Source organism: Eurosta solidaginis, chromosome 1 (genome assembly GCF_040869045.1).
Source record: "Eurosta solidaginis isolate ZX-2024a chromosome 1, ASM4086904v1, whole genome shotgun sequence".
Lineage (NCBI taxonomy): Eukaryota > Metazoa > Arthropoda > Insecta > Diptera > Tephritidae > Eurosta > Eurosta solidaginis.
The window spans coordinates 377,154,447-377,172,734 of record NC_090319.1 but is presented as its reverse complement, the minus strand read 5'-3'; the positions used below and the strand labels follow the sequence as shown (position 1 = coordinate 377,172,734).

Genomic DNA, 18,288 nt, shown 5'->3' with positions numbered 1-18,288 from the left:
GTTGCTTATAAATGCTGAATTTGGCTCCGCTATAGCTGAATTAGGAAAAAAAAAACACAAAATGCGTTCGTGCGATAATCTAATTTACTATGACATCAGAGACCACACAATGCATGACCATATGTGATGAGTATTCGTATGATGTTTTCTTTTTTTTTCTACAAAGCAAATACATAAGGCCGCGGTCTAAAGCTTTTGATCAATTTATTTCAGCACACTTGCGTTTTATTTTTTTGCTAATTATTTTTGACAAAAATATTCGTTGTACTGCATAGCGCCAAGTATAGATAAAATTCAACATATTTCACGCTCCTTATTTGACTTTGGAATATAATACAACATTTTGTTGTTAATTTATGCTTTGACATTGATGGTGATTGAAAGTAAATATTGATTTAGTTAACATTAATATCTCAAACACACCACGCATACTTCTCCACTACAAAGTTGGCAGAACCCTCTATTTATGATGAACAACCTGTGAATATGACGAGGTGGTTCCTATCAATGAATGTGACTTAGCACTGATACCAGACCAACATCATCTTATTGTCTGTTGCTTACCAGTAATCGCACCTTGTGCTATGCTGCTATCTACTAATAGATATCATACCAAGCCGCCTATATAACAGTTCGAAATTACAGCGCATCCATTGGTCAGCGCATCCTTAGTCATAGCGCAAATCATAGAATTAGTGATGCAGCTGTTGGTTTTTGTAACCTGCAGCTCTGGATTGGGTCTGTAATTGTGATTGCTTTTATTGGAAAGCGTGATGGTGAGATTTCTTCCCAGCTATTTAACTGTGATCTTTTAGTCGCTATGACAAATTTGAAGATACATACAAATTTCGAAACAGCTGGTAGGAGTCTTTCTGTTTTCCTATGATGTTGTTTTAATCAAATAAATTATCGGTAAGAAGCCCAATGTTGGGCGCAATTTTTATTAGGTGTGTATATTTTTAAAGAAATAGAAGTTTGCGAAATCGAAAATGACTGAAACTGACCATTTCGAATTCGCAGGATTTGATTTGATTTGATTATGAAGGATAAACAAAATGTTTTTAAAGAAAAAACTGTAAGAAAGATCAATAGCATACAAAGGCATACTAATTTTTATGGCAACACTGATTGCAAACGATATCGACTTAAATATAAGACAGCTGTTGCCAATTTTACAGAAGTGGTTGTCTTAAGCCGGCTAGCACATTGTTCAATCTTTTACTGAGATGTACATGCATTCATCCCGTTCTCGCATGAGAACGTGGTCCGTTAATATTCCAATCAATGCACCCACATGGGCGTTGCAGTTTGCATGTGGAATTAGCACTGCTATATATTATTACTTTCGATGAAGATTTCTTGCCTCGAATAATCTGACCTCGATATGTCTCTTCTAGTTTAGTTTGATGTCTAAAATAATGTTTTGATATATAATCTCCGGTGATGGTTTCGGCCCGCACCTCTTTGAAAGCGATTGTTTGAAAGATAGCTAGAAGAACCTTAGAAAGTTGAAGGTCCCCAGTTATACTGTCTTCAGTCTGGAGAGAACAATCCAATTCGGAAAAAACCCTTTGAAAAAAAAGTTTGGCGGAAAGGTCTGATTTGGCAAGCTATTTGTGAATGTGAAAGTTGCCCTAATGGTTAGTCTGTATTTTGGAAGGACTTGGCTTCAGAACATAACGCTCGTGTCACCCAAAAGTGGTTCGAAGATAAAAAGGTACATTATATTTGGAAAAATTTGAATCCACCCAACGTGCCTAAGCTGCCGCCAATTTAGCGATATTGGGCCCAGATGAGAGCAAAACATTTAAGCATAGGAAAACCAACAAAAAACGTTACAAAAGTATAAAGGAACAGTGTCGCTAGTTGACGGGTCTCTCCAGAAAAGCTCGAACATATGGACAGCAACGAATAAAATGATACAATTTATTTACCTGCAAAAAATATACAAACAAAGCAACTGCTTAGCACTGTATGAGCATTTTTCAATTATATTAATCATATAGAAATATTTTGTTTTCAATGCCAACGGAAGTTAATCAGATTAATTTGAGTAAGTTTTTAATATTAAAGAAGCCATAAATATGTCATTTATATGAAGGGGCAGCAATATTAAAAAAAAAAAAAGAAAAATAATGGGCCTCATAAATTTTTGAAAGCTGACAAATAATATGGTTATAACAATGCATATGAATGTGTAGAATACAAAAACCGGGTGTTAATGATGCAAAATGGCCTTGCTTTAATTGACTTTCGTATATTGATTTACATTTTTACTAAACAAACATACATACAATAGATTCGTAATTTATACAAATTTTTTTTTTGGAAATATAACTTGCTATTACTTGTAGATATGAGATCTATATACAGCTGCGGTCAAAACCTTAGTAGAGTACATACTTAAAATATAATGAATTAAACAAGTACCTGTAATCCCTTCTATAAAAAAATTTTATTTTTCCTCTTATAACTCAAATATCTATCAAATCATATCCTTAAACAATTTTGACCTTTATCTTATTTTAATAAAATCAAAAAATATTTAGAAAAACTCCAGCGAATTTTGCGCGGTTAAAAACTTAGTAATGTAACAAACTCGCAGTAAAATTTTGACATAACTTTTATGTAAAGTCATTTTTTATTGATTTTTTTACATTGGGTGTTGCCTAATATTTAAATTAGTATTTAGTTGCATGCGCCTTGGCATTGAGTCACAAAGTTTTTGGCATCATTCAACCGAAATCGACTTCCATGCACTTTTTCAGCTTTTCATAGTTGCGTATGCGATGTAGGCTTGCATTGAATCCTTGACATCAACCTACAAATTTTCAAAGGATTTCATGTATGTTGACTGTGGTGGCCATCCCCTGACTTCGATCTGGCTTCCTCAAACCATATTTAAGCTACTTTGCTCGTATGGTTCGCGTCGCTCTCTTACTGGCACGTCGAAATAACTTGTGTTTCGTTTCCGGCATATGGCAGCATGATGTCCTTAAGTATATCAAAATATGGAGCGCCGGTCAAAATTTCTTTAATGTGTACCACGCGTATCCAAGAAAAGCATGCCAAGACGATAATACTGGAACCTCCATGCTTTACGGTTTTTGTTGTATACGTCGGATTGTATTCGGTATTAGGTGGCCATCTTACATATTGGCGTGATCCCTTTCAACCATACATGACAATCTTCGACTAGTCAGACCGTCAAATGACTTTTGACTACCTCCATCTTTCATACTTGCGTTTTAGTCAACAACGTTACTTTTCTTGGACTGTGCGTACCCAGTACGCCGACGAACAGTCTCAATGGGGATTCCGGGGGTTGATAAGCGCAATACCAAGCTTTATAGCTTCAAAGCTTCCGCAACCCAAATGTCAACCTCACCTACGCGTGAGGAATCCTGTTACAAATATGAATGTATCATACACATATTTAACAGGCGAGGCTCTGGCGACCCTAAGTTCCTCGTGGAATTAGGGGAATGGGGGCGGGATGGCCTAGAAGGTTTAATGTGGTCATATTAATCGTTCCCGAGATGGTCCAGCTGATACCTTAATGGTGCTTTGTTACCGGAACGCACCGAATCTATATCCGGCAAAGGACCATCAATTTCGACAAAACTCCCCAAAAACCTTCGTGGAGTGTCTTTATCGTTAATACAACAACAAAAACAGTCTCAAAACGCTTGAAGACACTTTTAAGGCATATTTGAGTATCTGACGACGAACTCAATTTCACCTATTGACGTTGATGGCTTTCTTCCACGCTTTTTGCCACTTGGTTGGTACTTGATGGCATTATGTACCATTGTTGGCTAGCAACCAATGATATTGTTACGAATTCTGGGGATTTCTGATAGTTATACACCGTCTGCTAACGTTCAGTATTGCGAAATGGTCTTTTATTTGGACATTTGGACTACTTTGAGAGTATTACAATTATACTTCAATACCACGTATTTTATAAAATCGTATTTAAATCAAAACTGATTCCTGACTCCTCAGCTTGGGCTGCTTTTATACTCTCTGTTGCATCGTCTGCATATTTCTCCTAAGGTCTAGACGTTTCACCTACTAGAACTGTTGTGCCTCCTGCTTGGTAATTGAGCTATATGCGTGTGTTTGTGTGAGTAACAACTTCGGATGACGACTATATGTGTGTGCGTGAGATATCTCTTCACTTCGAGCTGCTGGTTATGTGTGTGCATGTACATAAGTTTGGCTGCTTACTGTTTTTATTGTTGTAATTATTTACTAACAGCATAGTGATGCTAATATTCGTCACAATATTCTGCACTTCCACATATGCAAGTTTTGTCATCAGCAATCAATTCTCTTATGAGAGCGCGCTGCTCAGGTGTGCAATTCGACGTTCTTGAGACTAGTGAATAAGCAGTAATAAAAACTTGGTCATTAGTCATAGGATATCAAAAAAAACTAAGCTCAGCATTGCTTTTAAAATTTTTAAAAAGAAACCAAAATTTTGTATACACTTTTTCGCGCATTACTCAGATTTCGACTGACTAAAAAGCGGTTGCAACTAAAATTTCATACAATTTTAACAGAACCAACAGGTTCATCCTAACAAGTGATTGCATGTTTTAGAGCCAACTTCCTAGACTAATGTATTTTTTTGTAGATACCAAAAAATTGTTGTGATAAAAATAAATTGACCACTTAAATGAAATGAGTCATAAGCATTACTAAGATTTTGACCGCAACTGTATACCACACTAGTCATTATCGAAAACGTTACTCTAATAGCGACCCTACAACCAATATACATACATATTTAAATGACGTTATCTATAATTGATTTTTTCCGTGTACTTTTAATTTGTTTTTCGTTAAAATGCTATAATTTGTGTTTATCGTAAACTCACGTTCCTGACAAATCTTTATCTCTTAAATTGTGGCATAAATTCCATTGTAAATCAACAAACACCTTTTGACGCAATGACTGAATATCCGGTTTAAGTAATGTTATTTATTATATGAGCTCGCTTAAGTTATAGTATCTTTATGTTAAATTGAACAAGTTAATTTGTACTAATGTTTGTATGTATGTTTTTTTATGTTTGTATGTTGATATATGTACGTGCATGTAATTTGTGTGAATGAATGCATTTGCATTTTATTTGTTTTGCTAAAAAGCTTTACTAATTTGTTTAGTAATTTGAATTTATTTTAGTGATAGAAGTGTACACATTTAGTTAAACATATTTACATACGTACACATATATGTTAAATTTCTTTGAAGCGCATATATATGTTTCTACGTATAGCTCATTCCATCGTCACGGGTATACTTACACAGCCACCATAAAAATAAAAGCGCTACAATGTTGATGAACTGCTCTCTGTTTGTTCGCTATCGATAACTCTGGAATGACCCTTAGGCATATAAATTGTTATTTGAACATTCTTTTAACACTAGCAGGGTTTATTGTTGCGTTGCGTGAGTCAATAAAGTGTTGAAATTTTATACAACTTTAATGACAATGAATTATTTATGCAGCTATGGAAATGCAAATGGGCGAAATTTTATTAAACGATTTTCACAATAAACTGTTGAATTAAGTATCTTTCGTAGCGTGATTCGATAACTAGCAAACAATTCTCAACGATATGTGATTAATGAGTTGATAAATAATAAAATGGTGAGTTGATAAATAGCAAAGGACAAATGAGAACAAATCTATGGCGACCCTGTTTCGCACTGCCTGCAGGTACACGTATGAAAACGCTCGAACTCAGCAAACCTTTGGCAGAACGACCTATCTTTGAATTTGTTTCAATATTACCCAAACGCGACATAAATTCAATACATTTTTAGATGAGCAAGAACGTTTTTGAAACATTCATTCATCCAAGGACGAAGAAGTCCCAGAAATTGTTAAAAAAAAAGATTGTTGTTTAAGAAAGGGCTTTGGTAGGAAGGTACAAAAGTGCAATGTACAGACGATCCAGAGATAAGACGTTTTTTTACCACCATATTACATAATGACGATACTGGTTTGCAACTATTTAGCGAATTGTTGCATGACAACGATAAAGTTACTCACAAGGCAGACGTCGGTCTGACATATTTCCATCGAAGAGTTGAATAAGTTCCGACCAACACTTTTGTGCCTCGTCCTCTTAAACTGTATAACTACGAATAAAGTGACTGGAGAATTCCATCTCGTCGTCCATACAGCGAACACAGCTTCTGCTGTATAATGCGGCAGTTACCCACCGACGTGTGCCGTACGTACGGACGTTTGTCGTACGAAGCACGTTTGACCGAATTCTCAAGCCCGTAGGAATCAATGTGTGCGTCTGTGTACATGTACATAACATATTTGTGTGTGTATTGTTTACAACAAAGCACTGTTGCCATTGGCCAGTTTGCATGCATGCTTATGGAAACATCAATTTTTTCCAATTTAATTTTTGATATTGTAAAAGGCCGGAATAAATATTAAATAAGTAGAAATAGATTACATATTTATAATCTGCACTTTTACATAATTATTTCGAATTATTTTCACAATTTTTCAAACTTTAATTAGGTGTTTTTGCATAAAAGTGCAAACGGTCAAAAATTAGCGCACAAAAGTTTACTAGGCAACTCTGTCTAGTGAGAGAGCGATCAGCTGACACGTTCTTACGGAAAAAATCAAAATTGTTTTGATTTCTACGTTCCGGGCTACGTACGTACGGGCGTTGCACGTCGGTGAGTTTTCGTTTACATTGCACACTCATAAGATAGGTCGTGTCAGCTGACACGTTTTTGGTACGTACGTTCGTGAGTAACTGCCGCATAAGACCATTAGGCGCATCGGATGGACTTTCATTGCGAAGTCTTCAACTATCATGTATAGATTCACCAAACGACTTTGATACCTGGCAAGATGTAGTGCTAGCCTGGCGTTTGCTTAGCTAACTCGAAGCCCACTTATTTAAAAGCAGCCAGAAAGTGGTCAGCGAAAACCCAAAGGCTATAATAGCAGCCACATTTAGTTCGCAAATGCCTGCTCGTATCAATAGACCAACGTAACAGTTGCCATATATATCCATATAGAGCTTTGCTTTGGCACTCATATTATTTATTTAAAAAAAAAAGCTCAATGTCGCTGCGAGTTAGGTCAAGTAATCCCTGACAGCCGTCGACCTGGTGGTGGTACAGCTGTGCTCATTGATATACGCTTGGCTATCCAAGTAAATATTAAATTCGCTGACAGTGAAAGAGTCGTAGGAATATGTTCGCTATCGCATCGTATATAGCGGTGACCTACGCCTGGGACCCTCCTGGTGGTCTTAATTTCCTGTGGGTACCGAGATTCCTTAAGAACGCTCGCTCAGCCCATCCATCCAGCTTGGATTCTTCCATGAGCAGGTTCACCAAAATCTTGTCCCCTCAAAATTCTCCCTTTCCTGCTTGCTTTGAGGAAATACGAACGTTGAAACTTACAACGGTAAAGAACCCGTTCACAGTAGTGTGTCTTACCAGCGCTAAGTTAACGCCAGTCAGGATGCTATAATGTCTAATAACTCGTAAACTTACATACATATATCCCGCTTCTTGAAGGTTTATTGCTGCTGCCATTTTGCCCACGAGCTAAATCGGGTACAGATTCAGCATTTATCTCTAGTGAAATCTTGTTCCTCCTCATGTACAGAGGCAGCGCCGTTTTTGCTAGTGTTGGGAGCTAATCCGCATGGCACACATCACCTGGTCGGTACACCATGTACCCCTTTAAATCGTTCTTCAGTGTATTCAAAATTTTGTACGGCGAAGTATTACCAGACCATATACATTAGCCCCCATTTAGCAGTCAATACTCTTAAGATCCTTAAGTAGGTCACTCTAAACTATGACCTTAGACAGGACAAAAAAAAAACGTAAACCTGTAGCATACGCCTTCTTGGTCTTCTCACAGCCTTCCTTCTAGTGCTAGTAGGGTCGTTAAAGGCTCTTTTGATGTTTTTGAAAGGAACCCAGCACAAATTCTCTGCTTCAAGTGACCCCACATCAGCTTGACAATAAAAAAAAAAATTATCTTTGTAGATCTACTGTACAACGGACATGTTGAGGTGCATAAACCGCTCTCGAAGAATCCTGCTCCTTACATAAAGATAAAACAGGAACTACTGCGTTTAGAAAAAACCGCTGACAGACTGTAAGCCACTGCTATTTCATTGCTCGCTGCTGTATGTTATAAAAATATCCTGTTATAAAACTCATCACTTAAAGCAACATTTGCTAACAAAACTTGCTTGGTGGGTGTAATGCCAGAGTCCAGTTCATGTAATTGATGAATAATTATTCACTCACTCACACATATGCATATGCCTGTCAAAAAATACTTCCTCATTTCGTTGTGGAGCTGTACTTCCTGTTGAAAAAGTGCACATATTAAGCCAACTGAATGCTTTTATATTTATTTTAGTGGTGGTTCCTTAGTGGCCAACAAGCGCTACTATGTGGTTTACCTTATCCTGTGTGTGTGTTGCCCTCATCGGTAGTGGCTTAAAGGTAGGCACACATACTCGTACTTTCATTACAAACACGCAAACACACTTAGACATTTGATTTTAGCATGAACTTTTGTTGTGGTTTGTTGTAGCTCTGTTGCTTACTTACTTGCTGCTATTTACGTAAACTTTTCGAACTTTTAGCTTATCGCAAAAGTTTCATTTAAGTACTCTAGACCTTGTTGTTTTTGTCGTTTACTGTTGCTATTATTGCCCCCAAACAATGCTTTCTTTTACGACCTCAACCCACAAATAAAAAAATGGACTTAATAGTAAACTATTAACAAACTATGTATGCAACATAAGTGACCGCTAACACCTTATTTACTAAACAACTACTTCTGAGCACATTCTGTTCACTTATCCAGCATTGTTGTTCCGTCCGTTATTTCAGCTTGTGCTCATTAGTTTAAATCTGCAGAGTCGGACTATCAAGACCACTTAATCATTTTGTTTTAGTATTCAGCACAATTTGGTTTCGCATTTGATTTTTAAAGCCGGTAGTGATATTAATACTGTGCAACCTTCACCCTAGTTATGCCCGCAAGAGAGAAATGGGGAAGGGGTCTCATTTGGATGGGCCGAAGTTGGACGGAAAGCTTGGTGGGGGGTCTTTTGTCAAGAGCTAAATGTAAGCCGGAGGTTTAAGTAGGCTGATAATTGAAGTGTCTTCCAAGAGGAAGATGCCACGATTAAGGATGCTGCTACGGTTGGGGCATTAAAAATACCCTCTGAAAGCGAAGCGGCTATCAAGGCATTCTCTTGAATTATAGTGCTATCGAGGGTGGTCTGGGAGTGGCTGACCTCGCTTGCGATTCCATCGAACTATTTTCTGAAAAATATGTTCTGGCTCCCAAGCCAGAGTGATATCCCGTGCAACTGTCAAGCGGATCTCTTATCCCGAATCTGTGCAAATGAACCGGATGAAGATTGCTGTAGGGGTTTTGGGACTTCCCTAGTTCCCTGCGGTCTTCTCCTGCATATATGGGCCTCGAGCAAGCTCAGCAAGCGTTGGGGGGACACCACCTCTTGCAGAGTTGTAAGATCTTTCTGACCGAAAGTGGGTCGCAGGAGGTCTGCCGAAATAATTGGGCTCACTGAGGCTCATCTATCAATGGTCATTGAGGGTTTGACCACGCTCTGTCCAATGGACATCCATGCGGTATGTATCAATATACTGGAAACCTCATCCTGCTGCAGATGTACGCAGGATGATCATTGCACAGCTCTTGTCAGAACTAGGCGACTCGCTTGGATCTCCGGGAGATTTGTCCAAGGTAAAGAATGGTCTCTATTGGTAATACTAACAATTACGCCTTAGTTCGCGATCTACGGCTGCTAGACTTAAATAACTCAATATAAGCATATACTTCCTAAAAGCTACTTCTTAACAGAGCTATCAGCATATTTGAGACTCTTCCACACATTCATTTAAAGAGAGTAGATATCTTTGATATCTGGATAAGATATCTTCGATATTTTTTTTATTTTTTCAAAAAACTGTTATCGCCAACGTTTTTACAACAGATTTTGAAAAAAAAAAAAATTATTTTTTGGGTTTGGAAAAATTTACCCTTTCGCCACTTTTTTTTCGCACGCTCGAAAATTACTTTTTTGGGTATGCGTAGTGGAACTTTTTTTCCTGAACCCAAATCCTATCAAAAAATCGATGGCGAGATATCGGTTAACTTTTGTCAATAGAAATCGACCCAGGTTAGTATATATATACCTAGATAGATCGGAACCCAGACCATATCCAAGACAGTTCCTCCTATAAATCCTTAAAAATCTCCAAATTAAGACTGAAACAACCATTTTACTATCAAACGTAGGCTCTGTCCGGTGTTGCGTGGTTTGGTTGATACCTACACAGCTACTGGTTATATGTTATTATTTATGTATGTCGAAGTTATTCTTTCCTAGAACATCTAAGCTATTTTTGTTTAGCTACATATGTTGGTTTGTTATTATTGTTGGCCTCATTGTAACTACTGTTAATCCATATTCAGTTTAGTTTGCAAGTTTTCCCTTAGAGTATTGAAGTTTTGGTTCCCAACCAGCCAATTGCAATTCGTATTTAATATCGTCTGCTTTTCTAAAGCTTTGTCATTCGTATTTCCTTTTATATTTTTCTTTACACCAATGCAACCATAATATCTTAATTTTGTTGTTGTATATTTTGTGTATGCTTTGCTTATCCTTTGTTGTTTTTGTTTTTATTTTTTTGTTGTTTGCTGTTATTATTTCCATTATTCTGTCTCATTCACCACACTGTCACTTTGTCTCTTCACATTTGCTTTACTTAGTTGCATTGTCTTAAGCTGAAGGTTAAATAGAACTTCCGGATTTCACTTTGTTCATCCAACACCTTCTATCCAACCTTTTTCCTTTGACATTTAGTTAGCTTATCAACATCTCAAGTTTTCATAACTATGTATGTATGTAGTTTGAATATGTACATATGTTTATGTACTAAGTTTTTCTGTTGTAAGGTCTCATGTTATTCTTAGCTTTGTGTTAACCTGTAAAAGTTTTAGGGATCATTCAAAATTTCTCTTTTGGCTATTTAAGTTGTTTGGCTTTTACGTTGATAGGCCACAGACATTAACCACTTGAGGGCATAAGAACTTCAGTTTTGTTAGAACGAAGGCAATATCTGCACTCGGTTACTTTGACTTTATCTTCTTTTGGTACTTTCTTGTTTTTCTTTGCTTCTTTTGTTGTTTGTAACGCCTATGCACTCTCTTTGGCTTATGTTTATGTCAAGTGTACGAAAATCATTTCGAGTACCCACATTTCATTTGATTCGATAACAAAGGTGTTATATAAGGGCTGTTATGATTGTTACACACAAATTATGTAATAGATTGAGCTTTTTTTTTTGTTTTATTGAGTTTATTTATTTATTCTACATGTTGAAGTTTTCTCGTGGAATTACGCTAATTAAAAAGTTTTGCTTGAGGGTTAGGGTTGGATTAATATTTACTAAAGTAGGGGAGTTAATACTTACAGTGGTAAATGTGAGTTCTATATTGCTATGATGACGTGACTTTTTCAGTTTTATCTAGATTAAATTCAAGTGCCTAATTTTCAGAAAGCATAACTTAATAACACCTTCACTAAAAGTTTCATTTGTTAGTAGATAGCATTCGTGATGTGAGCACTTGTCAAACATTGGGTTTTTTGGCCTTTGTTCCAGCTACTTGTTTTGCTGCTCATCATTATACCTGATGAGCGGTCTGAGCACAGCAGGACTCACCATTCGATTATATTTTTTTTCTGTTTGTGTTCTTTTCTGGTGGGCAATGTGTATGACGGAATCCAGACTGAGAGCGTAAACTAAAAGTAAGTGTGGGCGAAATGTTTGCAAGTTGTATGCTGTGTGTGACAATAAAGGTTCTAAGTGTAGGGTAAGAGTGGACGGACTACGTGACAATGGTATCATGTATTGGGGAATCTAGAACGTTAGTCTAGGATAAGTGTAGACGTAACGTGTGGGATTGGTAAGAGGATGGGAAAGGAAAGGAAAGAAAAGGAAAGGAAAGGAAAGGAAAGGAAAGAAACCAAAATCATACTCAAAAGAAAAACACTAACACTTGACACGGAAAATCAACAAAACAAAATAAGTCAAACACACTTACTTAAATCAGTAACAACTTTCTTAAAATTGAGCAAATTTTCCATTTAGTGAGCAATAGAGTCTACATACTGTGCGTCTGAATCACAAGTCAGCTGTGTACAAAATGAGTTTGATTTTGATGGCGAGTCAGCCAGAGTCATGTAAGCGTGACTAATAATAACATTTTTTCACTTACATATCGAAACTGACTCTTGACTCTGACTCACTGTGTGTATAGCCTATAAGTATTTCAATTGTTTTTATAACGACTTTCATTGTGGGAACATTTTTCTTAAATTTTTTCAATCAAGAATACTGGATTAAATATTTTTCGCAATATTAACATGTAAAAAAGTTGAGCACCTCAACTAGAAATCCGCTGCCGTTAAATTTACACAATTTTATTTATTTTATAAAATGTTCCCTATTTTTAAGGAAATTATACAATTATGCTTATAACGAAGAATTAAAATGGGTTTAATTTTTAAAAAACTTATTCAGATTAAGGGAAGGATTTCTATGGAGAAATTTCATATATAAGTTTTTTCTATTTCAATAGCTATTTGCCTCGTTTTTAGGATATTTTTTTTGAGTGCAAGCCTGAACCGAAACCGAATGGCGTTATCGATAACAACCATTGTCGACGAGTTAGCGGTTTGTTATGCATTAATTATCGGTTTGTTATCGACAAGGTATAGTCGATCTGTGTCGCGAATTATAGAAAAATTTAAATCGACAACGAACGGTTATCGATTTTCTATTGAAAAATATCGAGTAATTTTCAAAATGTTATCGATTTGTTTTTATAGTGTTATCGGAGAGTCATCGGCGTCTTATCTATATCTTTTTACTGTGCAGCACTTCCCATCCGCTAATCGCTCTAGTTCTGCTCTATTAAGAGTCGGTAATAGTTCTTATTCTGTCCCCTCACATTGCTTGACAGCCGCTTTTTTAAATTTGTTTGTCCTTTGCAGACCTTTTGTACGCGTGTTTAACTGCTTCAGTCGTGAGTGGTTCTGAAATAGTGGTGGCCTTTGAATAAAACATATAGCTCAGGCTACAGCGCTGTTGGTACAAATTTGACTTATATCCGTACCGCTCTGTATCCGATTAGCACCAGCTTGGAGGTAGTCATTAAACCTGAAGTTCGAAACATCCGCTTTTCGCGACTGTCTCATATAATCGCTGTAGGGGGAACATTGCTGAAATATTTTGCTGGCGCAGCTGCAGCGTCACAATATTAATATCTGCTTAGTCGAGAAGAAATCGTAAGCCCTAGTGTGAAGGGAAAAAATGTCAATGGGTCGATTGAATGTCCCAAAACACGTGAGATGTTAGTGGCGAAGCGGAGACGACAGGTTGGCTGAGTTATCAGTATATTCTGGTGGAGTAGCCGGAAGCATCGAATATAACATCTATGGTGGGTGACTGACGGTAGGAAACAAATGAACATACAAAAGCCGCCCTCAGGTGCTTTTCTACTTCCGCCCTGATGTCATAGCAGACTGCTAATTGTATGTTAACAGCGGCGACAGTTTTAAATTGAAGCTGATATTACGGCAGTAGACCTATGGAGTGCCAACGCGTATCAAAAGCGGGTGGTTGCTGATGTCAGAGATATCGAAGAGGTCAATGGAAATGGATATAATCGTGTGAGATTTCCTTAAACCAAATGAAAATGCTACCTCACTTACTGGAAACCGCCCCCACCATAGTTGCACGATAGTTTACTGTGCGAGAATGGAATGCGGATATGTACCAGCCGAGATTTCTTAGATTGTTCTTTGAGTTGACGATAGTGCACTCTTAATGCACAGCGGTGCCCCATTGAGCTCACATATCAGCCTACAACTGGAGCCAAAGCTAAAAGGGATGGGTCGATAGTCATAAGGAAATCGGCTGAATCTTGAATAACTGGATAACGAGCGCAATAAGCCTGAAAACATTCGGCCTCTTGAAAGGTTCATGGCTCCCTTTTACTCAGCTTACTGACGGAAGAAGAGTTATGCTTTGAATGCATTATTTTCCACCGGCATATTGGAGAAGACTGATTTGCTAGAAGAGCTGGCCATGAAATCTGATTTAAAGAGGAAAATACTCACAAGAATCTGTATGTTTAAACTAGAACTCACTCGCCAACATACTATTAAAAAAAATTTCAATTAAACAATCTTCCATTAAAAAAATTAGATTAGCTAATTGAAACAACATGACTAATTGCGCAACAAAATGTCAAGCACACCTGCCAACAGCTGTTCGACGACAAAAAAAAAAAAAAACGGCGTCTTTTGCAATGCCAGTAGCATAAGTTGACGTCACTCATGACGCATGGCCTTATAGGTGGTTATTTCCATTGTTGTAGTTTGTTGTTGTCTTGACTTAATTAGCCGCCAGGCGAGTAATTAGTTTAAATTGAGCAAAGCAAAAGCCAAGGAGTCTGAAGTGTTGGTTAATGGCCGCCAAAAAGCATATGACAACACGAACAACACACAAGTAAACTGGACAGGCGATTGACACTTAACAGACTGAATAACATTCCTTTCAACATGCAAAAAAGAAAAAATGCAAATTGAAAATTACAAAATTGCGTTCACATATAAGCACCACTTGTAAAGGCACAACTGCCTACTTTGTCAAATGTTATGCGCAACGGCACTCTATACCCCTCGTGCTTGTTTTTTTTTTCTTCTTACCCATACGTAGATTGTATCACTGCCAAATTACCATTCTTATCTCTGTGTTGTAAATTTTCGAAAACATAAAAAAGCATGTTTTTGCAAAATAACGAAATAATTAATTTAATCAACTCAACTCAGTCGGTGGTGCCCTCTAAAGCGGGCGAATGTGTCTGACTAACTGCTCAATATTTTTATATTATATTGCTACATACTTACATGCATTCTTTACATGTTACTAACAGCTTTAGCACACTTTTTTAATTTGTACACCTTTTTTTGTTGTTCTTTATTTTGCAGTCCAACCGGTGCAACGCTGCGTACACAATACGAAATAAAGGATTATTTATTGTCACCGGGTACCTGTAAGTGCGGTCTACCATGTCCATTGCGGCCAGAGTATTTCTTCGATTTTAATGCTCAGGTGAGTTTAGATGCGATTTGTGTTGTTGTTTTATTTGTATTTATGTAACATGAAAGCTTGTATACATATTTGTTATTTAACTGCCAATTCATAGTGGCAGCTGTGCTACTGCTATTTTCACTTTTAGCCGATTTGTCGTACGGGGGTGAAACTGCTTTTAAATTAAATATAGCAAATCCCTTAAGTGCTTCTGGTCTTAGTAAGAGTTTTCACTTAGTCGGTTCATGGGACTGGGTTTATGCAGCGATTGTGCATGAACATATGGCTAATTGAAATTGCCGATTGGTTAAATTTTTATTTCCTCAGTATTAGGGAATATTTCAGCATGGGACACTCTATTTGCATTGGAACTTAATGCAGTTAAGCTGTACCTTAGAAGAGTATGAAATAAATACGTGGAAGGAAGTTAGATATACCCGACTTACCTAATGATACTGAAGCTTCTATATTGAATGACGAAACTGGAATGAATTGTTAATGGTATTTAATAAAAAAGAAGTGATATAACATTAAAAACCGATTAATGGAGTCCCTGCTCGGGCGTCGTTTGCGAGACATTTTGCTTCATACATAGTATAACTACTAGTAAAGCTTGAAAAATCTGACTAATGTTCTAACACTCAGTACAACCAATATGATTTTTGAATATGTGAGATTTAGAATTAGAGCCACTTTCAATTTTAAAAGTTTTTTAAAAACTACATCGTACTTCGACTCTAGGTGGAACACCCTGCTCGGGCGCCATGTGTGCATTAAATTTTGAATTATTGAATGCTAGATTAGCACATGACTTCTTGAATGGTATAATAGTATATCATTGAAAATCCAATAGATAATCCAGCATGACAACCGGTTCCATTTTTGAAAATCTGATTCCAGATTTGCAATCTAAATACGCGGATCCAAGCAACTTGCTCTAAACTCAATTCATTTTTTTAAGTGCAATTTTTTAGACGTGAGGTGGGCTGTGGCAGCCTAGACCTTAGTTTGTTGATCTGAGGTAGCACTAAATGTGGAATGGGGGACGTGGATAACGATACACAGTGAACAGAAAATCCATAATAAGGAATCAACACGCATCATATTCTTATCGAATTAAAGCAGCATTTAACAGCGTGGGAAGGATTTACCTGTCAGGTGCTGTGTATGCCTGACTTTGAGTTCTATATTGTTTAAACCAATAACTTTCACAAAAATATATTTTCTCCAGTCTGCCTCGCCACGAATTCGAACAATTAATTGATTTTTTCGTATCGTTGGCGACTCGATTTTTTACCGCTCTAGCTATTTGAGTATTTCAGCTTACTGTTGTTGGTGTTGTGAACGCAAAACATTTCCCGTTGTTCAAGAGGTATGTAACGCAAAAAAATAAAGAGATGTAAGGGCAAATAACCTCCGAAGAGATTTCAGGCCAAGCTTCTCTTTCAAATTGCGTTGTGCTTCCTTTTATTTTTTCTACAAATTGGTTTTATGTCGACTCCGAACAGCATCTGCAAGGTGGCTGAGTTTTCACTGAGAAGCTTTCCATGGCAGAAATACACTCGGAGTGCTCGCCAAATCACTGACGAGTGGCGACCCCGCTTAGAAAAACTTTTCTTCTAATTGGAAAAAGTGTTTTATAAAATTTTGATGTTGCTTTGCCCGGGGCGTGATGGTATGTGGATCACGCTAACACCACAACACGGTGACCGCCATGTAACGCGTATATATGTAGGATATTTGTCCATTAAGCTCTGGCAATAACACCTTATTGTACACGCCCGACTGGCGCGAGAACCTTATAGTCTGTGAATTTGAATCACCTGCTATGACTGCCATGCCTTACGGCGGGTATATTCTAAGCCTATTAATTTGCATGAACCTTAATTTTTGTTGCTTGCCGCAAACTCGACACGGATCCGAACAACTAAATTTCACAATACCCAATTTCGCATATTCCCTTTCGAATTGGACACCGACTCAAAAAATCACATCTGACAAAGCTTAGTTTCTTTCTCGAATTCGCCACGGGTCCTGAAAATTAACATTCGAGAAAGCCTCCATGTAGGGAAAATGTCTAGTTTTGTACTGGTCGACTTTTTGTACATTTGAAACCATTAAGAGTTCGCTCTCAATCTCTTTTGCATGCTTTCAACTGGTGAGTTGGCTACTTCTAAACTAGAAATTCGTATCACTCGTTACTGACTGGGCTAATTTCGTAAAATTGCGCCTAGAGGTTAGATGTTTGCTTGTTTTGCAAAGTTACTTGCAGAAGCGTGTGTCTGCTCGGGCGCCATTTGTTTAGTGGCCATTTTCTACGCATTCGGTTACAGCCATCTAATACAGAGTAGAGTAAAGGTTCCACGTTCTTTATCAATTCACACATTAAAATTTTACCGTACAGCCTTGACGTGCACATTTGCTCTAAATCACAGTTCTTATTATGGGTTCCGATATTTTTGCTAAAATATTACAATATAACAAAAACAACAAACCATGAGCACTTTGAATAATTTATTATGAATATTCAAGTGCATATTTTAATCAAAGTTAAAGCCTGTGCATGAAAATATTAATAGAATTAAAACTAAAAAAAAATTACAACAAAAACCAATTTATATTTAAATGCATTTATTTATTATGAATGAAAATGGAAACTTTTGCAACGCTTCACCAATTATATATCGACTTAATTAATTACTGTTGTTTTTTTTTTCTGTTTTGCATATAAATTTGTATTTTGCCCTTTATTTTAAGTATGTCAAAAACAAAAGTTTCACTTCATGATCGACGCAATACAAAACGCAATACAAAAACTATTAATAATTACAGTGTGCAATACAAGTACTCATACTTGCTTGTTTGTGTGTATGTTTCATCACTATAAAAAAAAATCGAATCACAATTTTTTTCATGATACGCCCTCCTTTACCAGCAAAATGTCGAATTTAGCTTTTAATTTTATATAAAAAAATAAATATTTTTCTCTGCTTTGTTTTGCTGTGTTTCAACAAAATTTAATTATAAATAATTGCACGATATAAATCAACACAATTGATGAGACAAGC

At 36.9% G+C, this 18,288-nt stretch overlaps 1 protein-coding gene across 3 annotated transcripts in view; it reads left to right on the top strand.

The window, feature by feature from the left end:
- The window catches only part of sba (six-banded), a 644,101-nt gene that overhangs the window by 157,611 nt on the left and 468,202 nt on the right, over positions 1-18,288 (top strand). For all 3 annotated transcript variants that reach the window (XM_067763162.1, XM_067763165.1, XM_067763163.1), the window contains exon 3: positions 15,118-15,241. In XM_067763162.1, coding sequence (XP_067619263.1) covers positions 15,118-15,241 — 124 coding nt within the window. The remainder of the gene's footprint in view (positions 1-15,117; positions 15,242-18,288) is intronic.